The sequence below is a fragment of the Melanerpes formicivorus genome, unplaced genomic scaffold (genome assembly GCF_026170545.1).
Source record: "Melanerpes formicivorus ecotype bairdi unplaced genomic scaffold, bMelFor1.0.p_v2 SCAF_2, whole genome shotgun sequence".
NCBI classification, from domain to species: Eukaryota; Metazoa; Chordata; class Aves; order Piciformes; family Picidae; genus Melanerpes; species Melanerpes formicivorus.
The window spans coordinates 45,975,707-45,996,878 of NW_027142354.1; the positions used below are offsets into that span (position 1 = coordinate 45,975,707).

Below are 21,172 nucleotides of genomic sequence, written 5' to 3' on the forward strand. Positions count from 1 at the left end.
CCCAAATCAAGGGTTTGCCCAGGCTTTCAGCAGTGCTAAAAGACTATGAATGAAGGTGAAGACTATTGGAATGCTTTTATAAATTCCAGGGGTTTCACCTAACAAGCCAAAATGAGATGTCAAAGAATGAGTAATCAAAGAATGTTATAAGGCAAGAGGCTTAGAAGCAAAGAAGGTAGTGAGGAAAGGCTGAGCACAGAACAAGGTCAAACAGTCTTAGGTAACCAGCCCATGAAGAGTATTCCCATTGTAGTTAGAGCTGGAGACTGGTTAATAGAAGAGCTACTCTTCCTTGCAGGGGGTTTCTGCTGCTCTTGTGCTTTATATTTGTGCTGGTTGTGCTGCAGACGTAAACCCATACCTGCTTCTTCGTAGCATAATGCTTGAAGCTTGGGAAAAGTTATGCTAATGGACTGGCTACTTGTGAATATTTTTTAAAATAAACATGTTAAAACCTGCAGTATTTTAATATTAATATTTCTTTTTACTAAGATTATAAAGATGAAATATTTTCTGCCATCAATATTTTCATATGACAGTAAGTTTCATTATCTTCTGTTTCCCAAGGCTGATCTATCAGGTTATTTTCAAACACTTTGTTTTTTGAACACTTTTATTTCAGATCATGTCTGAAGGACAGCAGCAGGCTACCACACCCAGTGATTTGGTTCAAAATGCCTGGGTCTCCACCATCCAGTATTGATTGGGATACATTTTCCTTGTAACCTTCTCCCAGTAAATTTCCAACTGACCTAAGTTGCTGGAAGCTTTGTTTTAATTTTCCACTGGTATTTTTTCATTTTATATTGAGAAAAAAAACCCACCACAAAACAGCAAACTCATCTTTCTTTTTTTCTGTTAGGAGTATGATACACAAATAGAAATTATTCAAGTACATCTTTTGAATGTGCAGTTTATAATTCTTTGAGGTGCTTGGGAGGAACCCAAAGAAACCATAAGCATGTATTGTAGTTTCCGTGGTTTTAATTTCCTTGACTTGAAGGCAGTTAGCACAATACCTTGTTAAAGTCATTGCAAAGTAATTACAAATTCTGTGTATAATGTATTGCAAGGGCTTTGAAACAACAAAATACAATTGTATGGTTATATTGCAATAATGTAGTAACGTTGGAAAGGTAGCATAATTAAGTTATGGTTCCACAAAGTGTTACCTTAAAATGTAATGCAACCTGTACTTCCATTTCTTTAAGAGGTAATGGTATATTACTATGGCATATTGCTTAGAAATTCTCCTGAGATGTTGCCTGAGTTTATTACACTTTAAAGATGCCAGGCTACTGTCACTGACAATTTGCATGCATATTTGTAACAAGAGTTTTGCAGGTTAGCATTAGTATCCCAGATAACCTTTTCTTTACTTGTGTGATAGACTTGGAAAATAGGCTTTTTCTTTCTCTGAATCTTGTGAGATGTTTTTCCCTCACTGTCACTTCCTCAGAGCAAGGGTTCACAGGAGGTTCTTTAGGGATACCTAAGGAGTGAGTGAGACAAAATGACTACTAAGTGACTGAAAGATTGGCAATTTATTGATTACAAGTTAGTGCAGATCATGCAGTAGTTCTTAAGGCAAGCAAGGTGATTACCTAGTGTGTGCCAGAGACAGAGAGAGAGAGGGTGAGAGAGAAGAGTGAAGGGAAAAGTGAGATGAAATCGGGGTAAGAGAAGAACATTATCACCACTCCAGCTTCCAGCAGCATCCCACATGGTTGATGTCTCTTGGCAGTGGGTTCACCCTGACAGTGCATGGTGCTGCCTTTTAGTCCTGAATTCTTCATCATTCCCCGCCCAGGGATGGTTGGCAGAGGTATTCCCAGAATGGCCTGCGTCATGGCCACTCACGTGATGCTGAAGGCACACAGGGCACTGTGGTGGTCTCAAAGCAGCAGGCACCCCTTATCTTCTAGGTGACTTCTGCTTCACCTTTGTTTGCACAAGCTCAGCTGTGAAGCAGTGGCCTGTGCTGGGAAAGGTGAGGTGCAGACACCCAAGTAATGCTGAACTTCAGCACACTGTTCCAGGAGCAGCCTGTCACAAATGCTTGAATACAAAGAATGGGGAGCAGAGAAGCATCTATGTGAGACAAACTTCTTTGATAGCAGTGAAAGAGTTCATGCAGAACAAACTTCTTTGGGGATGTAGCTCCCACACATGCTTAACTATGTAAAACTACCTGAAGTGTCTGTGAGAGATTGTCACAGGATGCAATAGGAACAGCAGGTAAACATAAGTAACACTGTCAGATACCCTGCTTCAAGAGATCTGTTACAGGAATGACAGACCCTAGTAGCTGAGTTGAAGTTTCAAGGGTGACTCTGCAGATAGCTTACAGAAAATCACTGCATCTCTATGTTTGGGATAAGAGGAAGCCTAGAATCTTTGGTGGGGAAAAGGTACATTTTTACCTTATGAACAGAGAAATAGGGCTGCTGATGGCTCCAAGTGAAGCAGTGCCATAACTGCCACTCTTAGAGCCTAGGTAGTCATAACAAATAGGAATTAAACAAGGTGTTGCATACTGTAGGATTGTTTGTATTTTGTATGGGTGAAAGTGAGTCTACCTACTGTGAGAAGCTGTATTTCAAATTAGAGCTGTTCTATGAAAACCTATAATACAAGCACTGTAAGGCTGTTTCCTCAAGTTATTTCATCAGTACTAAGGAACAGGTATCTGGAGATAGTCAGATGTGCATTATTCAACTGGGATGTATTCAAGCATTTAACCGTTGGGAATATGTGATGTGACTATACAAAGATATTATTTTGATTCCATACTGAAATGTGTTTAATATCTGGATGTCTGCTCAGTGTTTGGGTTTCTTTTTATTAGTTTGAAAATGAAATAATTTTGAAGTTGGACCATGAGGTGGAAGGAGGACGAGGGGATGAACACTACATGCAGTTGTTTGAGTCCATGTGAGTAGAGCATAAGAATAAATGCCTTCAAGATGTGTTTTTGCCTTACTGTTCCTACTTCTCCAGTTGGTGACCTCACTTCAAAAATAGAGTCTTAGCATTTTTATTATATATTTTTTTTTAATGCAGGAGCTGGAAAAACCACACTGTTTCATTAAACCAGGTTTGAATTGTATGTTTGCTTATTGAAACTATTTTCCCGACTCTGCAAACTGAGAGCAATAAACTGATTTTTCAGTCTGGAATATTTACTGTTTTGTCTTCAAGTCTTAGGCTAGCTAAGCAGTGACACAGAGATGTCCAGACTGGCTCTTGGTATGGCCGACAGAGCCCCAAAAATGCAGTTTTCTAAATCACACTGCAGCAAAGCCTCTGCCACGATTCCTGCCAGAACTGTCGCTGCAATTCATCGTCTCTAATACTGGGGATTCAGCTGACACAGTGGACATTTATTGCCGTGCTAAACTTTCCTTGCTGCTAGTCACTTTTTTTCCCCCAATATCTATACTAAATCTTCCTTTCCTGAGCTTAAGCCAATTATTTCTTGTTTTACCCACAGGGGACATAAAGAATCATTTCTTCTGTTTCTCTTCTCAGCAGCTTTTAACAAATTTGAAAGTTACTGTCAAGTTTCATTCGGCCCTCTCTGTAGGGTAAACAACCCCAACATTTCAGTTTATCATAGTGAATGTTTTGTGGGCATTCCTATAATGTCTACATCTATTTTGAAATGCTACATTATTCAGTATTCAAACCCAGACTTCATCAATGCAGAGAAAATCTTCCTTCAGATCATGTGGAACTCTTTGAAGTTTACTTTTTTTCTGAGCTGTGTGCCATCACTTCCTTGTCTTGTTTGTGGTTTACTCTTGCATTCAAATATTTTTCTAGAGATCTGGTACCTATCCAGTTAAACCCCATTTCTCAGTAGTGCAGTTGAAAAGTCTCATCAAACCCTGCTTCCTTGGGTATGTCTCTTTCTTTCCCCTTGATACTGTCCCATGTTCTCTAAGACTTCAAAATTTTCACATTTCTAAAGAGATCACCTTATAGTATCTTCAGATAATATTTTTTTGTTCCATCTCAGGAGCTGTTTAATGATGCCTACAGAGGGGCAGTTGATGCAGAGGCTGGTCACCTGTCTCTGGTGACGTGTTCTCTGATTTGTTTGGTCCTTTTGTTTTGTTAGTTTTGTTTGTTTTCTACATCTGCACCTTTCAAACCTCTGTATCTAATTCTCTGTTCCAACTGGAGAGGGACATAGTTAAAATGGTCTCCAGATCTATTCATTTGGTCATATTTTCATTGCATTCCTGCACAGTTCTAGCTGCTATGTGATAGATATTTAGCAGATCTTGTGTGTTGATGCTCACCTCTGCAACCCACAGTGGCTGGCAGCTGGAAACTGGCCTGTGCCAAATAACCTAAACAGGTTCCTCACAGCTTAAGCACTGCCTTGCATTTGTCCATTGTTCTAAATGTCAGCATGTGCCATGGCAGGGTTGTGAGCTGTGCTAATGAATGTGGTCCTAGACAGCATCAAGGAAGAGCTGGGATAATAAACAGGGGAGAAGCTGTTCTCAGTAGGCAGAATAAACAAGGCAACTCTGCTTTGGGAAATGGAGGAGAGACTGGATAGATGAATACAAGTGGTGCTATGCCACTTGTCCTCAGGCTCAGAAAACAATTTCTGGCATGTTTTATTTACTAATACAGGCACAACAGAAAATAGCATTTGGAGGCATTCCAGTTCCCCATCATTGCAGCAGCCCATGTTATTTTCTTGAGCTTTATTGAAAATATTTATTTATTTATTTTTCATTTTAAAACTTCTATTTTTAAAAAGCTCTGTTTAAAAATTCAAAGGTTTCTTGCTCCCTCCTGGGCAAAAGAAAAAATAAAATCATCTTAAGTTGTATGGGTCCTTATTAGTGGGATTGTTGTATGAATCTGAACAAGACAACTTTTTAAAATCTTCCCTCCTTCCCTTACCTTCCTTTCCACAAATATGATTTGATATGCTCCAGCCTTTTCTGTCAGCTGCCAACTCTTCAGGCTCTCTGGTATTTAACTTTCAATCTGCAATATGTTTAATGTCAGAAGCCATGCTTCAGTGATTTATTTAAATACTTCAGTTCTTTTCCTTCAGACTAGTCAGGCAACAGCAATTAAAGCATTCTGGTTTCATCCGTTTGCCACTGTCTGTCACACCTCGTACAAGATAAATGTTCTTTCAGACACACATGTACACACTCACTCTTAGGAAAATTGCTTTATGCTGGAGCTGTGCAATCAAAGGAACATTAAGTGCTCTTCTCATTTCAAGTGAAAACTTTGAGACTGGGCACTTCACTGGGATCAAGATTCAAAGACTTTCTTGCCATTGAAATAGCTAGGCATATATATTTTTATATAAATATGGACTTTTGGAAGAAAGTTTAACAAAAGAGGTCAGAAATGAAGAAAAATATGCCACTGAAACCGCTCAGCCTAAGCACACAGCCCAGTTTCAGGGATAATTTTGCGGTTGCTAGGGTTTTTTGATTATCTCCCTGTAAGAATATATGCTGATTTTAATATGCTATCAATAACGTATGCCAAATATACGTGGAATTCATGTTCCTTGTGGTGGGCCAACCTTGGCCGGATGCTAGGTGCCCACCAAGCTAGCTCATCACTCCCCTCCTTGTGAGGGCTGTAGTGGTGGGAGAAAACAAGATGGGAAAGAATTCATAGGTCAAGGTAAAGGCAGTTTGATAAAGCAAAAGCCACACACAGAAGCAAAAGAAAACTTCCCCCCAGCAGATGATGTCCAGCCCCTTACCAGGAAGCAGGGCTCTAGTACATGTGTTGGATGCTCTGGAAAACCAACATTGTAATAACAAATGCTCCTTCTTCTCCTTTCTCTTACCTTTTGTTGCTAAGCAAATGTCTTGCAGTATGGAATATCCCTGTGGTCAGTTAAACTGTCCTGGCTGTGTCCACTCCTAAGATCTTGCCCATCCTTGGCCTACTGGCCTGGGAGTGTGGATGATGTTGAAGAGACACCCTTGATGCTGTGGAGCACTGCTCAGCAGTAGCCAAAACACTAGTGTGTTATCAACACCTTTCTAGCTACCACTACACAGCACTACAGCGAAAATTAACTCCCTCTCAGCCAGATTGAGTGCATGCATCTCTATATGTATATGAATTTATGGATATATATTTATATATAAAATGCAGTTTGTCAGAGAGAATCTCAGTGGAAAAATGGGATGTTAAGTAGAGCAAACAAGCTCTTAAACAAGGAAAGAAAATAATCCTCACTGAGATGCTGGTAATTTGTAATGTTTAAGCAGTTAAGCTTTGAAAACAAGCTCAGATAGTAATGTGAATTATCTACTCCTGAATCACTTCAGCACTCTATTGAAGCAGCACATGCTAGTACTTTTTTAATATCAGTTGCAATCTGATGATGATGGATAAAACTCACTTTGCTAGATTTTTAGTAACGGACAACTAACTGCTTTTTTTGATCTGGAGAAAGTTTATTGGTTGTTTTTGCTTATTCCTCAAGGGCAAATTGATATGGTGAGGTCATGTTAATCAATGTCTTTTTTATCTTTTACATCCAATTGTAGTTTATGTTCATTTCAGTTTTCTGCTCACATGTAACTGTACAAAGGGAAGGAAATAATTGTTGCATCCTATGTTGTGTGCAAAGATAAAAAAGAAGGTGTAGTGTTTATTGCTACAGTGTGGCATTCCAGAGACCTGAGTTTGTTGACTCATGAATGCAGATTGGTTTGTTCTGATGTTGAGGGTAAACCCTTGAATTTGAAGTAATTTTCAGACAGGAAAAGTAAACATTTAATTTTTCTCCTTTTGATTTATATCCCATCTCTCTTCTGGATATCTGAATAACCAATACACAAAAGAAGTTTCCAGTGTGTTCTGCAGTCACTTTAGCCCTAGTTCAGCATTTACCTTCAGGCCCAGTTTTTCAGCTGATGGGTTGCTGATTGTCACAGTATTGTAAAAATGGTTCTTGTGTTTGCAGTCTTACAGCGTGTGCATGTCAGTATCCTGGAATTTTTAACATGGTTGAAGGTTTTGTCAGCCTAGTTAAAGGCCTCTTGGAGAAACTGCTGGATTACCGAACTGTGATGAATGATGAGAGCAAGGACAATCGCATGAGCTGCACCGTGAACTTACTGGTATGTTTTCCCTTGTAATTCTTTATGAGAACAGGGAAGACATTTAGAATCCATTTACTAAAGATGAAGCTCAGGTCAACAATGCTCAGGAGTTATTTAAACTCTGAGGCAAGAGATTTTTATATCTGTTTGCATGAATATATTGGATAAACATGAAAGCAGAACCCACATGGTCCATTGGTTTTGCTCGTGTGTTTTATCCACTTCAATTCTGTGGGTACATAAAGAAGTCTGCTGCTCATATACCTTTACCTTTTGACAGGCTTAACATAACAGTGGGTTTTAGCAGAGACAAATTTTGCATGAGGAACTAACCCACTTGCTGCTCTAGCAACTCAATAATTGTGGGTTTTAAAAACTGCAGTAGGAGCCTCCAAGATATGCTGCAATAAGGTGCCAAGGTTTCAGTCTCTGATCTGGTTCTGTGCCGCCCTGTCTTTTCTTCTATACATGTTTAGCAATGAGGATATTTCATACAGAGGTTCCTCCAGAAGAAAATTCCTCTAAACTGCAGAGCCTTCATCAGCTTTAAAGGCTGGAAAGAGAACGTGGTTCACAAGTAGTTCACTAGCTTACTTTTGTTCCTCAGAAGTTGCTACTCAGTGTGGTGTCAATTTCTGCAGGTCTTCCAGGTCACAATTTTGTGTTATACATTTTACACACCCTGAGCAACTCCTAGACATGCAAAAGTGTTACAGTGACAAAAATGGGCTTTATTTCTGCAGTTAACCCCTTTAAAGGTACTGCACAACAGTGTTAACATCAACAGCATTCAATAACAGCTTCAGTAAATCTCAGCTTCTTTTCTGGCTATCAAGTGTAGGCAGAGCATGTGGCTTATTATTCTATTTATTTATTTATTTATTTATTTATTTATTCTATATTCATTTGGATAACTGTGTTTTCCTCTTCTCCAACAGAAAAAATTTCACCAGTTATTTCATTAATGAACTAGAAGTATACATACATATGTATAATAATTGCAATGCACTAATTACTGATTAATATATTCATTGAAGTTGTATCACCAGTCTTGAACTTCAGACCGTCTGTAATTCCTGTATTTCTTATGCTGTCCAACTAGCAAGAAGAGCAAGACCTCTGCATGTGTATTTGTATTTTGTGTTTGAATAACAGGCATTGGTAGATAACTTCTAAATGTTTGTGTCCCTAGAATTTCTACAAGGATATTAACCGTGAAGAGATGTATATCAGGTATGGCAGTCCTGTTGGATCTCTTTTGGAGAGGGCAGTAGTGTTCCCTTCTGGATTCTCTCTGTATCATTGTACTTGGCTTTTTGTTACCGACTGTTGGTTTACCACAATGACTCTGCTGTAGCCCTTGCCTCATTCACATTCTTACTCCAGCATTTGCTTAGCCTTCAGCCAGTTGGAATCTATCATATGGATTCAGCAGCTGCACTTTCCCCCCTAAGAATCAACTTTTAGTTGACCCAATCACTCAACATTCCTTGACTATTGTTTTAAATAAAGGAAATGAGGTTTGGTGGAGGGTGTATCATATATTTAGAATGCCAGAAGCAACATTCAAGTGTTGTAGAATTGAGCAGTCTGCCAAGTCTCATTAAATATGCAGCACTGCAAGCAATGTGGAATTACTAGTAAGGCATTTTTCTGTTAGAGTTATAGCTATACTGGCAAATTCTTTCAGATGTGATATAGCCTCTTACTGTCTCCAAGAGTTTTGCATATGAGCTGCAACTAATCTTGCTGCTCTAAAGCTCACTCTTTGCTGCCTCCTCTCATCTGCCAAATCTACAGAACCACCTGCACCTCAGCCACTGCAGTGCAAAGCCCAGAATCTCAGCTGAAATGAGCACTGAAGGTGATTCAGAGCTAAACATGGAGCTATCAGCTGGAATGGCCAGGGAGAAACAAAACTTTATTTGTGGGCATTGCTGGGGAGGGGGGGAGCGACAACATTCTCAGCTGTGCTGACGAGGGAAATGCTAGTGAGTTGAGGTGCTACAGCAAGATATCAGTGTTTCTGTGTCAAACTTTCATTGTCTGTAAGAGGATGGGATGCAGTTCTTTTCCTGGCTGCTGTAGATGCGGTTGAGTTATGTGATGAGCAGTGGTTGTGCTGGTAGCAGGAGTGCTGCCCTAGGGATTGAGGAGAGCACTAGCAACATATGATTTAGAATAACACTTCTGCCTGCACCACCTTCCAAGTTTACAGTCACTTCCTTTGTTTTTCTGGGCTGGTATTTTCCATATTCTCCTTTACTTTGTGTTAATCTTATGTTACTTGTACCTCACTATTGTGCTTGCATTCATTTACATGGAAAGTGTTTACATGCAACCAAAAAGTGCTACAGAGAAAGGCAGCTATCTTTAGTAACAGTCCAGAAATAATGGACTCTAGGGTCTGACTTAGCTCTTGAGTCTACTACTCCTTCCTCTTCCTCTCAGTTGTGTATCTGACAGCAGTTCACAGGAGGAGGTGAGCTCTTGCTTCTCCCTTTGTGCACAATGTTTCAGAGAGCTTTAATCCCTCAGCGTGTCTTTAAAGACACTTTGGGCAGTATCTGTGTGATGTCTATGAAGTTCCCATTACAGAGTATTAGTATTAGTATCACTAAGGTTGTGTTACTAGGTCTTTTTTGGTCACTTAGTATTGCAGTCCTGTCAATATCTACTCTAATTCTTGATCTCTCCTCTAACAGGTATTTGTATAAATTGCGAGATCTTCATTTAGATTGTGAGAATTACACAGAGGCAGCATATACCCTCCTGCTCCACACATGGCTCTTGAAGGTTAGATTTTCGTAACTCCATCTATAAATAAACTTCTGCATTTTAATAAATTTCTAAATGAAACATGATTTTCTCAATCTCTGATTTACTGTTTATTAATCATTTCCCATGGGGGCATTCAAGTTTCTGGTTAAAAACATTGCAGTAGGCCACGCAGAAATACCATTAATTGTTGAAATTGTATTTTCAATAGGTGATTGAAAGCCACATCTTGGCAAAACTTCTTATTGTAGCAAAAATAGTTGTACTTTACAGTGAGAACATTGTGTGCAAATTCTGAAGACATTTAACTTGGGTATGGTTTCTATTGTGCAAATTTCCTACTATCCCAAATATAAAAATGGTGAAATGAATCCTTTTTTTTTTTCCAGCTGTCACAGAGGCACATCTGACTTTTCATTTCATATGGATCAATCCGCTAAATTATTCTTGCTTCCTTTGGTAGCTAGTGATCAATTTTTTGCTACAACTAATATTCTCATTGTAACTGATGTCATCAATACAAATAGTCAGTAAGATGCACTTCCATTTCAGGGGAAAAGTCAAAATTTAAATGTCCCTCCATCAAAATGTAAGAGTTTTTAAAATGAAATATGTTTTAGTGCAGAACTATGTAATTTTGAAATTCTTTTAATTATTTCTTTTTTTCCCATGCTGCTTTGCTTAAACCTCATTCTGATTTTTCTGATCATAAAAAAGTGAGATATGTTGTATAGATTGGAATAGACCAAGCTAATATTACAAAGAAATATTTTAATGCAAAAATCAAACAAATCAGTCAAGATGACATCACTGAGATAAAAGTAGTTTTCTCACATAGCTTTTCAGCCACATTATTTGGGCAGGAAGCAACACAGCATTTTAAAGTGTTGTACTGAGTCCTGGTTATCACTTGAAGTACAGCACTTGTTTGAAGAGGTAGTAAAAACTGTCTTTTCCAGTTTCTTTGTGGAAGGGTGAAACAAAGACTGAGGGTGGTTGGGGGGAACAAGCAAGCAACAAAAAAACCCATCCACCCAACCAAACAAAAAAACCCCAGCCCTCTACCCCCACAAACCACTTAGAACAGCCTGGAGGGCTAGGCCTTGAATGAGGAGGAATATATGAAGTGTTGGACTCCAGAATCATATGGTTTTTAATATGTTTTTATTCTCAGTGGTCAGATGAGCAGTGTACACCCCAAGTCATGTCAACAGAGTTCCAGTGTTCACAGACCTATCGTCACTTGAAAGAGAATTTGTATGAGAAGATCATAGAATACTTTGACAAAGGCAAGGTAGGTTTGTAGAGTTCTCCTCTCCAATCTTTTTTTACTGCATTGCTTTGTATAGTGGTATTTAATGAATACTCTTTGTGTAAAAGGTTTGTGTAGGGAATCCTCTTTGAAAATGTGGGTCAAGTAAAAATTGTGTCCTGAAAGGCTTACTCACAGAGTATATCTGTTCTATAGGAAGATAATCTTTCAGTAACCACATTCACAAAGAAAGAGGGTTGATGTTTACACTGGTCACAAGAGTCTCAAGCAGTATTAAAATAATAAAATATGTTGTATGTACTTGCTTTCCTGGGAAAAGAATTCAGATTGTTGCCATTTTCTAAATTATTCAGTCATTCTCTCACAAAAACACCATTCAAAATGGCCATACTTGTTTCAGAAGCCTGAGAATTTAACATCAAACTTTAAAAGTACTAGTATAATCTTCCATGCCTGGGTTTAGCTCAGCTTTTAGAAAAATATCTGGTAATGAAATTGCCTGACAATACACTGACAGCTGAGCTGAGGTTTTTGGAAATAAAGCAAAAACTAGAAAGTAGGGAAAACTTCTGCAGTGCTGGATAATGGATCTTATGACAGTCATTATGTCATGTCCAGCTATAGCTGCGTAGTATGAAACAAGAGGGTAATTCATTACTGCTTGTTGCAAAATAAAGGTTTAACTCCTGCATTAAAGTCTTTCCTGTAATTCAGAAGGTAGAAAGCTTTTGGTGCTCCAGTGCACTGCAGGCAAATGCAGTGCAGTGCAGGCAAATTTGGAACTTCTCAAGATGTTTTGTTGGCATCTACGATAACTGCAATGTAGCAGTCCCCCTACCCACTGTATCAGAATTATCAAATCCTCTTGATTTCTGATATCCCTAGAATTCAGCTTCTCCTCAGATATATCAGAGGAGGTTTGCAGGCAGCTAAATACAGCTCTCAGGTTCAGAACTACCTAGCCTAGGAGTACACAGTACTGTGTAAAAAGTGGCCATATGGCATGTAATCAGCAGTGTCTTTACATCAGAGACTCATGCTCAGAAAACCCCTTTTGTCAGTTTATTCTGAATAGATAAGAAATCAGGCAGAATCTGAAAAGCATCCTCAAGTGAGGGCATTTCTGTCTGCTTTAAGACCAGTTTTGTGCTGAACACATTAAATGCCTAGAGCAAATGAGGAAAATTGTCCTAGTCTTCCCAATGCAGCTCTGTAATTCCTCATGGTAATTTTTAGTGGTAGCTACCAAACTGTGTGGAATGAAACAAGCTGCTACTCTGGGCAAGTGGCAATTTAAGTCAAAGCAATGTAATTTTTAGGTTGATTAGGACTTGTATAATCTCTAGGATTATACAAGCTTCAGAATTTCTTGTAAAACTAAATGTGTTTGTTTTAGAAAGCCAGGTGTGAGCCCCTTATACTCTGCTCCTGTGATGGAATATATTCTGGATGCTATGCACCTTAGTGATTTGCTGTTCTATTTTAATGTATCTGAAAACTTAGGTGATTTTTTATTATTATTATCTTATTGTAAGAATAAAATAGGTTTACATATTCCTTCCTATAATGAACCACAAACCACTTTTATTTTTTCACATGAATCTGCTTTCCTACAATTTATGATTGCCTTGAGTTTTCCTTTCTAAATGTGTAGTTAATAAATGAGTGCAGTTTAAAGATAGCATAATCAATAAAGCTGTAGTTAAACAGCGATGCCTTAAATACTTGTTGGTACTGGATTTACTTTTTAAAGATGTGATTGCATTGCAGATGTGGGAAGAAGCCATAGCTTTATGCAAAGAGCTTGCAGAGCAATATGAAAAAGAAGTTTTTGACTATGAACTTCTAAGTCAAAACCTGGTAAGATTATAGACAGATCTTCAAATTATTTCAGTCACAGAAATGACTACTTCTGAGCTATCAGGTGATTGAGCTTCTGATAAGCTTGTCGAATACAACTGATTTGTAATTCGTTGGTCACTATTTTGTATTGTAACATTCCAGGGGTAAAGCAGAAATTCATACAGAACTGTTTGTTAATGTTACATGCACATTTGTTTATTTGGAAACTTCTGGGGATGAGGTAAACATGAGAGGCTGTATATAAAAGACATATTAGATATTTTTGTGGCTGTTGTGCTGCTTTAGGCTAGAAAAATAACCTGGATGCATGTTTTCCCCTTGCTGTTTTTTTTAAGTTTCTTTGCAACTTAGGAACTTGAATCTTGACAAGCCTAAAGAATTCTGTCTTAATCAGGGATGGGGGAAGTAATGCATCACAAGGAATTAGAACTAGTTCCAAAGGCTAGAAGAAAGATATTAAAGGAAGTTTAAATATTCAGTTGTTTGTTCTTATTGCAATTGAATTGATCTAAAAAGAACTCACTCCCACGTATAACTTCATTTCCCCCCAGCTCCCAAAATTTCATTTGTGCATGATCTTTAACAAGTGTTTAGGACTCATTCAATAGATATTCCTGAATCTTCCACATGGGAGTCCAAAAAGTGAGAAACCGTGGCAATCAAAAATATGGTGTTGGATAACTCCCCATCAGTTCTGCACTTCTGATAAAGGAAACAATGAAGACAGTATTTTTGCCAATTCAACACAGGAAAAAATAGTCAACCTAAATGACTCTTAGTGTTTTATGGAGGACATTGTTCCAAGCCCTTTATGTGGTTGTGTGTCCTTAGTGTAGTGCTAGGGCAAAAGCTGGAGCTGATCCATGCCTCAGGAAACCAGACCCCAGCGCGTGGCTGAGGAGAGAGGAGGCAGCTTGAGAAGCGCAGCTCGCCTTCTCACTGACAGGGAAAAAAAAAAAAAAAAAAAAAAAAAAAAAAAGCCGTGTGGAGAGGGTGGTTACTGCAAGATGGTCACCACTAGAGCAAAGGCTAGCAGAAGGACAGTGGGCACCCAAACAGAGACCACACACAAGCATGCAGATGTTCAGGCAGGTGGCTGCAGTGAGTGCTGGAACCTGGCACTCGACATGGAGGCTGGAGGGAGCAGCTCCTGTTTCAGGTGTGAGCAGGTCAGTGACCTGATGAGCATGGTGGTCAAACTAAAAGAAGAGGTAGAAAGGCTAAGAGATAGAAGAGATGGCGAGCAGAAAATTGACGATTCCCATAATGTAATCTCTTCTAAACCAGAACAGGGGGTAATCTCTTCTAAACCAGAACAGGGGGTAACACTTAGGGGAGCAGGAAGTTTGATACCTTCCCAGCAGCAAGCCTCTCAACCTCCCTGTAGTAACCCCCATGAGCAGGGCCAATGGGAACAGGTCTCTGCCCGACGGAAGAAATGCAAACAAAGGAAGTCTGCTCCTGTGAGCAGCACGCTGCCTCCAGTGCAGTTACAGAACAGGTATGAGGCTCTGCAGGAGGAACAGGTCATTGGTAAGGTCGAGGACCCAAGAAGGTCAGAAGCTGCACCAATGACAGGTTGCCTCAGGCCAGCCATCAAAACTTACCCAGAAAAGAAACCTCGCAGGGTCATCGTCATAGGAGACTCCCTACTGAGGGGAACAGAGGGCCCAATATGCAGACCAGACCCATTTCATAGAGCGGTCAGCTGCCTCCCTGGTGCCCAAGTAAAAGATGTTGTAGATAGAATTCCCAACCTCGTGAGTCCTTCGGACTACTACCCACTGCTGGTCTTTCAGGTGGGCAGTGACGATGTAACAATGAGAGGCTCACAATCTATTAAGAAAGACTTCAGAACCTTAGGGCAAATGCTAGAGGGATCAGGGGCTCAAGTCGTGTTCTCTGCCATCCCTCTAACGTCAGCAATGGGTGAGGACACACTGAGGAAGGGCCGACAGATCAATTCATGGCTCAGGGGCTGGTGCCATCGACAGGGCTTTGGGTTCCACAATCATGGATTGGTTTTCAAGGCACCTGAGCTGAAAACAACTCATGGGACACACTTGTCCCAGAGTGGGATAAGAATCCTGGGGCAGGAATTGGCAGGGCTCATTGATAGGGCTTTAAACTAGATTTGAAGGGGGAAGGGGTTAATAGTCTCCTGCTGGCTGGTGACAAACAGAGGGGCAGCTCACCAGCAGTAGAGAGAAGGAGAGCTGGTAAGGGCTCTCAACTTGCTACCCTGAGGCAAGCCATGAATGATCCACCAGGACATTCTGTGGAAACCGAGGGGATTTGGCACAAGAGGAGGACACGGCCAGCCCAGCTGAAGTGCTTCTATGCGAATGCGCGCAGCTTGGGCAACAAACAGGATGAGTTAAGTGCCACTGTGCTGCTGGGATGCCACGACATAGTGGCTGTTACTGAAACTTGGTGGGAGGAATCCCATGACTGGGATGTAGGCATAGATGGGTATAAACTCTTTAGGAAGGATAGGCAGGGAAGGAGAGGAGGAGGTGTTGCCCTCTATGTCAATAGCCAGTTGGAATCAGTGGAGCTCCAACTGGGGAGGGATGATAAGCTAGTTGAGAGTGTATGGGTCAAAATTAAAGGCAGGACAGGGGAAGAAGATATTACTGTGGGGGTCTCCTACAGGCCACCTGACCAGCAGATCCAAGCAGATGAGGCCCTCCATAGGCAAATAGAAGCAGCTTCCAGGTCACAAGCCCTGGTCCTCATGGGTGATTTCAACCACCCGGACATCTGCTGGAGGGACAACACAGCAAGGCACCAGCAATCCAGGATGTTCCTGGACTGCATAGAAGACAACTTCCTCCTCCAAATGGTGGAGGAACCAACAAGAAATGGTGCTATGCTGGACCTTGTTCTCACCAACAGGGAAGGGCTGGTAAGCAATGTGAGGCTCATAGACGGCCTTGGCTGCAGTGACCATGAAGCAGTTGAATTTAACATCCTCAGGGCAATCAGGAGGAAGTATTCCAAGCTCATGACCCTAGACTTTAGGCGTGCAGATTTTGATCGCTTCAGGGATCTGCTAGCCAAAGTGTCATGGGACAAAGCCCTGGAGGGAAGAGGGACCCAGGACAGCTGGTCAGTATTCAAGGACCACCTCCTCTGTGTCCAGGAGCTCTGTGTACCAACAAAGAGAAAAGCAGGTAAGAATGCTAGGAGGCCTGCCTGGATGGGCAAGGAGCTACTGGACACACTATTACTTAAAAGGAAACTCTACAGGAAGTGGAGGGAAGGACAGGTAGAACAGGGGGAATACAAGGAAGCTGCCCCAGCAGCAAGAGTCCTGGTCAGGAAAGCCAAAGCAGAGTTTGAGTTGAATCTAGCCAGGGAGATTAAAGGGAATACTAAGAACTTTTACAGGTATATTAATGGGAAGAAGAAGACTAGGGAAGGTGTGGGCCCCCTCAGAAAAGAAAATGGTGACATGGTCACCTGTGATGAGGAAAAGGCTGAGGTACTTAATAACTTCTTTACCTCAGTCTTCACTGCAAGGGCCTCTAGCCACACTCCTGATGTTATGGAAGTCAAAGCCAGGGACAGGGAGGAAGAACTGCCCATTGTAAGTGCAGATCAGGTTCGTGATCATCTGAAGAACCTGAAAGTGTTCAAGTCCATGGGACCCGACGGGTTACACCCACGGGTACTGAGAGAACTGGCAGATGAGGTTGCTAAACCCCTCTCTATTATATTTCAAAAGTCCTGGCAGTCTGGTGAAGTCCCCACAGACTGGAAAAGGGGAAACATTGCCCCCATCTTCAAAAAGGGCAAGAAGGAGGAACCAGGGAACTACAGGCCAGTCAGTCTCACCTCTGTGCCTGGAAAGATCATGGAACAGATCCTCCTGGAGTCACTACTCGCTCAAAAGAATAGTGAAGAGGTGATTGGGAACAGTCAGCATGGCTTTGCCAAGGGCAAATCCTGCCTGACCAACCTGGTGGCCTTCTATGAGCAGGTGACAAAATTAATAGATGAGGGGCGAGCAACTGATGTCGTTTACCTGGACCTGAGCAAAGCCTTCGACACTGTCCCGCACCACATCCTGGTCTCCAAACTGGTGACACATGGGTTTGATTGGTGGACCACTAGATGGATAATGAACTGGCTTGATGGCCGCACCCAAAGAGTGGCTGTCAATGGCTCCATGTCCCAGTGGAGGCCAGTGACAAGTGGAGTCCCTCAGGGATCAGTCCTGGGACCTATCTTATTCAACATCTTTGTGGGGGACATGGACAGTGGCATTGAGTGCACCCTCAGCAAGTTTGCTGATGACACCAAGCTGTGTGGTGCAGCAGACACGCTGGAGGGAAGGGAGGCCATCCAGAGGGACCTTGACAGGCTGGAGAGGTGGGCACAGGCCAACCTCATGAAGTTCAATAAGAGCAAGTGCAGGGTCCTGCATCTGGGTCGAGGCAATCCCAGGCACAAATACAGGCTAGGCAGTGACTGGCTGGAGGATAGCCCTGAGGAGAGAGACTTGGGGGTGCTGGTGGACAAAAAGCTCAACATGAGCTCTCAGTGTGCACTTGCAGCCCGCAAAGCCAATCAGATCCTGGGCTGCATCAGGAGAAGTGTGGCTAGCAGGTCGAGGGAGGTGATCCTCCCCCTCTACTCAGCCCTGGTGAGACCCCACCTGGAGTACTGTGTCCAGTTCTGGAGCCCCTATTACAAGAGGGATGTGGAGGTGCTGGAGCGTGTCCAGAGAAGGGCCACGAGGATGATCAGAGGGCTGGAGCACCTCTCCTATGAGGACAGACTGAAGGAGTTGGGGCTGTACAGTCTGCAGAAGAGAAGGCTCCGAGGTGACCTAATTGTCGCCTTCCAGTATCTGAAGGGGGCCTACAGGAAGGCTGGGGAAGGACTTCTCAGGATCTCAGGTAGTGATAGGACTAGGGGGAATGGAATGAAGCTGGAGGTGGGGAGATTCAGGCTGGATGTGAGGAGGAGGTTCTTCACCATGAGAGTGGTGAAACCCTGGAATGGGTTGTCCAGGGAGGTGGTCGAGGCCCCGTCCCTGGGGGTGTTTAAGAGCAGGCTGGATGAGGCTCTGTCCAGCCTGATCTAGTGTGGGATGTCCCTGCCCATGGCAGGGGGGTTGGAACTAGATGATCCTTGTGGTCCCTTCCAACCCTGAATGAAACTATGAAACTATGAAACATTTGAGGCAGGAAGTGTTTTCAAATTAATTGTTTCAGTAATGTTATCAATTAAGTGTTGAAAGTGCCAACTATGACCTTTTTCTTTTCGCTCTAGTAAACTCGGAGTATGCCTGATTCTGAGGTTCAACTAATTGAAGCCATACACAATTAACTATGTATTCTATTTTCACAGAAATATGAGCGGTATTTAATGTACCACAAGAGTGTCAGGTGCATGCTGATTATTGCTCTGGCTTACCAACTGATAAGTGATTGCTCTTGCATGCCCACTGATAGCTGTAGTACATAGTGTAATACTACTGTAAAGGAGAGGTTAAAAAACTGCCTAAATCAAAATTGATTGCTGTTGGTTTTGCTTTCAGATTCAACAAGCCAAGTTTTATGAAAACATTATGAAGATTCTGAGACCTAAACCAGACTATTTTGCTGTTGGGTATTATGGCCAAGGATTCCCCCCATTTTTAAGGGTAAATCTGTTTAAATTATTACCTTTTAAATCTATTTTTATATGGTTCTAAAAATATGAGTATACTTTACTTAGCACAAGTTTCTGAGGATAAATAGCACTGGAAGAGGCTGCCCAGAGAGGTTGTGGCTTCTCCTTCTCTGAAGACATTCAAAACCTGTCTGGGTATGATCCTGGGCAACCTGCTCTGTGTGTTCCTGCTGTAGCAAAGGGTTTGGGTCAGATGATCTCCAGAGATCCCTACTGACCCCCACCACACTGGCATTCTGTGATGCCAGTTTATCTTCATTTTGTCTAACAGCATAAAACACCACCTCTAGAGAATCAGTGCTGTTTTCCAGCACTTGGTCAGAGGAGTGTCTTGCTTTATAATTAATTGATATTTAGAAAGCAATAACACTCATTCCAAAATCTGGAGACTCAAGTGTGCCTTTGTACTAATAAACATGCATCTGTAACTTCTACCTCAGTTTTGTACAGCCCAAAAAACACCAGCTGTTTATTTCTTGCAGAACAAAGTATTCATCTATCGTGGGAAGGAATATGAGAGGAGAGAGGACTTCCAGGCCCAGCTGATGAGTCAGTTTCCCAGTGCAGAGAAGATGAACACCACCTCAGCACCTGGGGAGGATGTGAAAAACTCTCCTGGTCAATGTATCCTTGAATATGTGAAAGATTACAGGATGGAGGCAGGTTAGGGAAATCTTGTTGAAGGCCTTTTCCAACCTTGTCAATTCTATGGGTGTGGTTGTTTTGTTTTGTCTTGGTTTGGATTTTTTTTGTGATCATGTACTTTCTTAAAGTAAAATTTGCTCAAGTCTGTTTGCAACTATGAGAAATGCACTACTTAGGCACTTAAGTAAAAGCTACGGAATCTAACCAGTGGGTGTGAGTTTAAAATATACTGAAATATGTAAGAACATGATATATTTGCTTACAAGAAGAGTATTCAGTACCATTTCCATAGCAAAAGGGCTGCCCAATTATAGATTTAAAAGATGAAATGCTAAACATCATGCCTAAAGCTGGAGTGAAACTCTTAACATCAGATGTTGTTGACATTATTTATGTAACTTGGCTTGGCTTTTCATTTACTTTATTGCCCTTCCTCCCCCCCGGCCCCGAGCCTACTGTATTCCATGCCAATAGTTAGTACTGTGCCCTTAACTTGCACAATTTCAGATATTCAGTGCTTTACAGTGCAACCAGTCCTGGAGGAGCAACCAAGATTCAAAAATAAGGCAGTACCTGATCAAATTATCAAGTAAGTCAATTGCTGTAATAGATAATGCAGTGTAAGTCAGTCCACATTCCTAAACTGATAGCCATTATTCTGTGAACTCATCCGTTTACCAATGAGTCTTAGAGCTTTAGTTGTCTTAGTTTATTGACTTAGGTATTCCCTGGAATGTCGTGAAAGAGCATCTGCTACCTATTTATGTCTTCAGAAGTGGTGGGGAGGTGAAAGGCATGCTTTGGGGCAAATTTGCTGAATTTTCAGCACAACTTCTTAAACAAGTGCTGAATATAGGGGTCTTACAGGTGACAGGCAGTATAAGAATGGTGCAGTTTAAGGCTCTTGTACATCATAATCTTGTTATAACTTATCTTGCCAAGTGCAAAACACATGGTGGCAAAATTGTTTCCATTGGTATTATGGTCAAGATTTTGCCTGTATAAAGTGATATGACTCCTTGTAGCAGTCTTTTCCACTTTCTTTTCTTTCTAGGTAAAGATAATCTTAATAGTTTGTATTGGAAATTATAGGTTCCTATGAATTAACACAGCAGGAGTTTGCTTAGCTCAGCTGTTTGGAATCTGTATTTGTCTCTCTTGTCTACCAAAACATGGCTTGTGACTATATTTCTGAGATATTATTTTTCTCTGTAAAATTAGCTTTTACTTAACATGTCTTTAAATATAATTAATCTTGACAACAAAACCTAAAAGCAAAAAAGAGATACATTTTTTCTTTGGATAGCAAAATAATTAGCTGTAACCATGCAATCCCTGTTGTTATTAATTAGCCAGTGGTGAAAGCAGAGTGGTTATGAACTTAGGGGAAATCTGTGCTCAGACTGGTGGAGAATGGTTCTAGGCAAATAGAATAGAACATAACATGAATTTGCAGTGGAATTCTTTACATGGGTGTCCCTCTATAAAAGTGTTCATATACATTTTCTTATCACACAATAATGATTAGTGGCTTCCAATGTATTACATAACTGCTGATCAGTACTGTGAGTAGAATTGTTAGTCATGATTAAACCAATTTGACACACGCTGTGGTTTCAAAAATGCAGGTATTGCAGTCCAGGGGATTGTGTCTGCTCTGCTCAGTTATTTTTTAACAAAATGTGCTCCTTTGTATGCCACTCTAAAGCACACAAGCAGTGTGCATGCCACAGCAAGAATACAGCACAGTAAAAAACATTTCTAGACTTTCTTCTGTAGGTTTTAACATTCTGGAATTTTTATACCTGGAAAT

The 21,172-nt window shown here is 41.1% G+C and overlaps 1 protein-coding gene across 1 annotated transcript in view; it reads left to right on the top strand.

Moving 5' to 3' along the window:
* Positions 1 to 21,172, top strand: part of DOCK2 (dedicator of cytokinesis 2) — a 184,153-nt gene that overhangs the window by 147,769 nt on the left and 15,212 nt on the right. Inside the window, exons 34-42 of the mRNA XM_068158666.1 lie at positions 2,849 to 2,934; positions 6,977 to 7,133; positions 8,308 to 8,348; positions 9,821 to 9,911; positions 11,068 to 11,187; positions 12,937 to 13,026; positions 18,581 to 18,685; positions 19,197 to 19,338; positions 19,867 to 19,948. Of these exons, the coding sequence (XP_068014767.1) occupies positions 2,849 to 2,934; positions 6,977 to 7,133; positions 8,308 to 8,348; positions 9,821 to 9,911; positions 11,068 to 11,187; positions 12,937 to 13,026; positions 18,581 to 18,685; positions 19,197 to 19,338; positions 19,867 to 19,948 (914 nt within the window). The remainder of the gene's footprint in view (positions 1 to 2,848; positions 2,935 to 6,976; positions 7,134 to 8,307; positions 8,349 to 9,820; positions 9,912 to 11,067; positions 11,188 to 12,936; positions 13,027 to 18,580; positions 18,686 to 19,196; positions 19,339 to 19,866; positions 19,949 to 21,172) is intronic.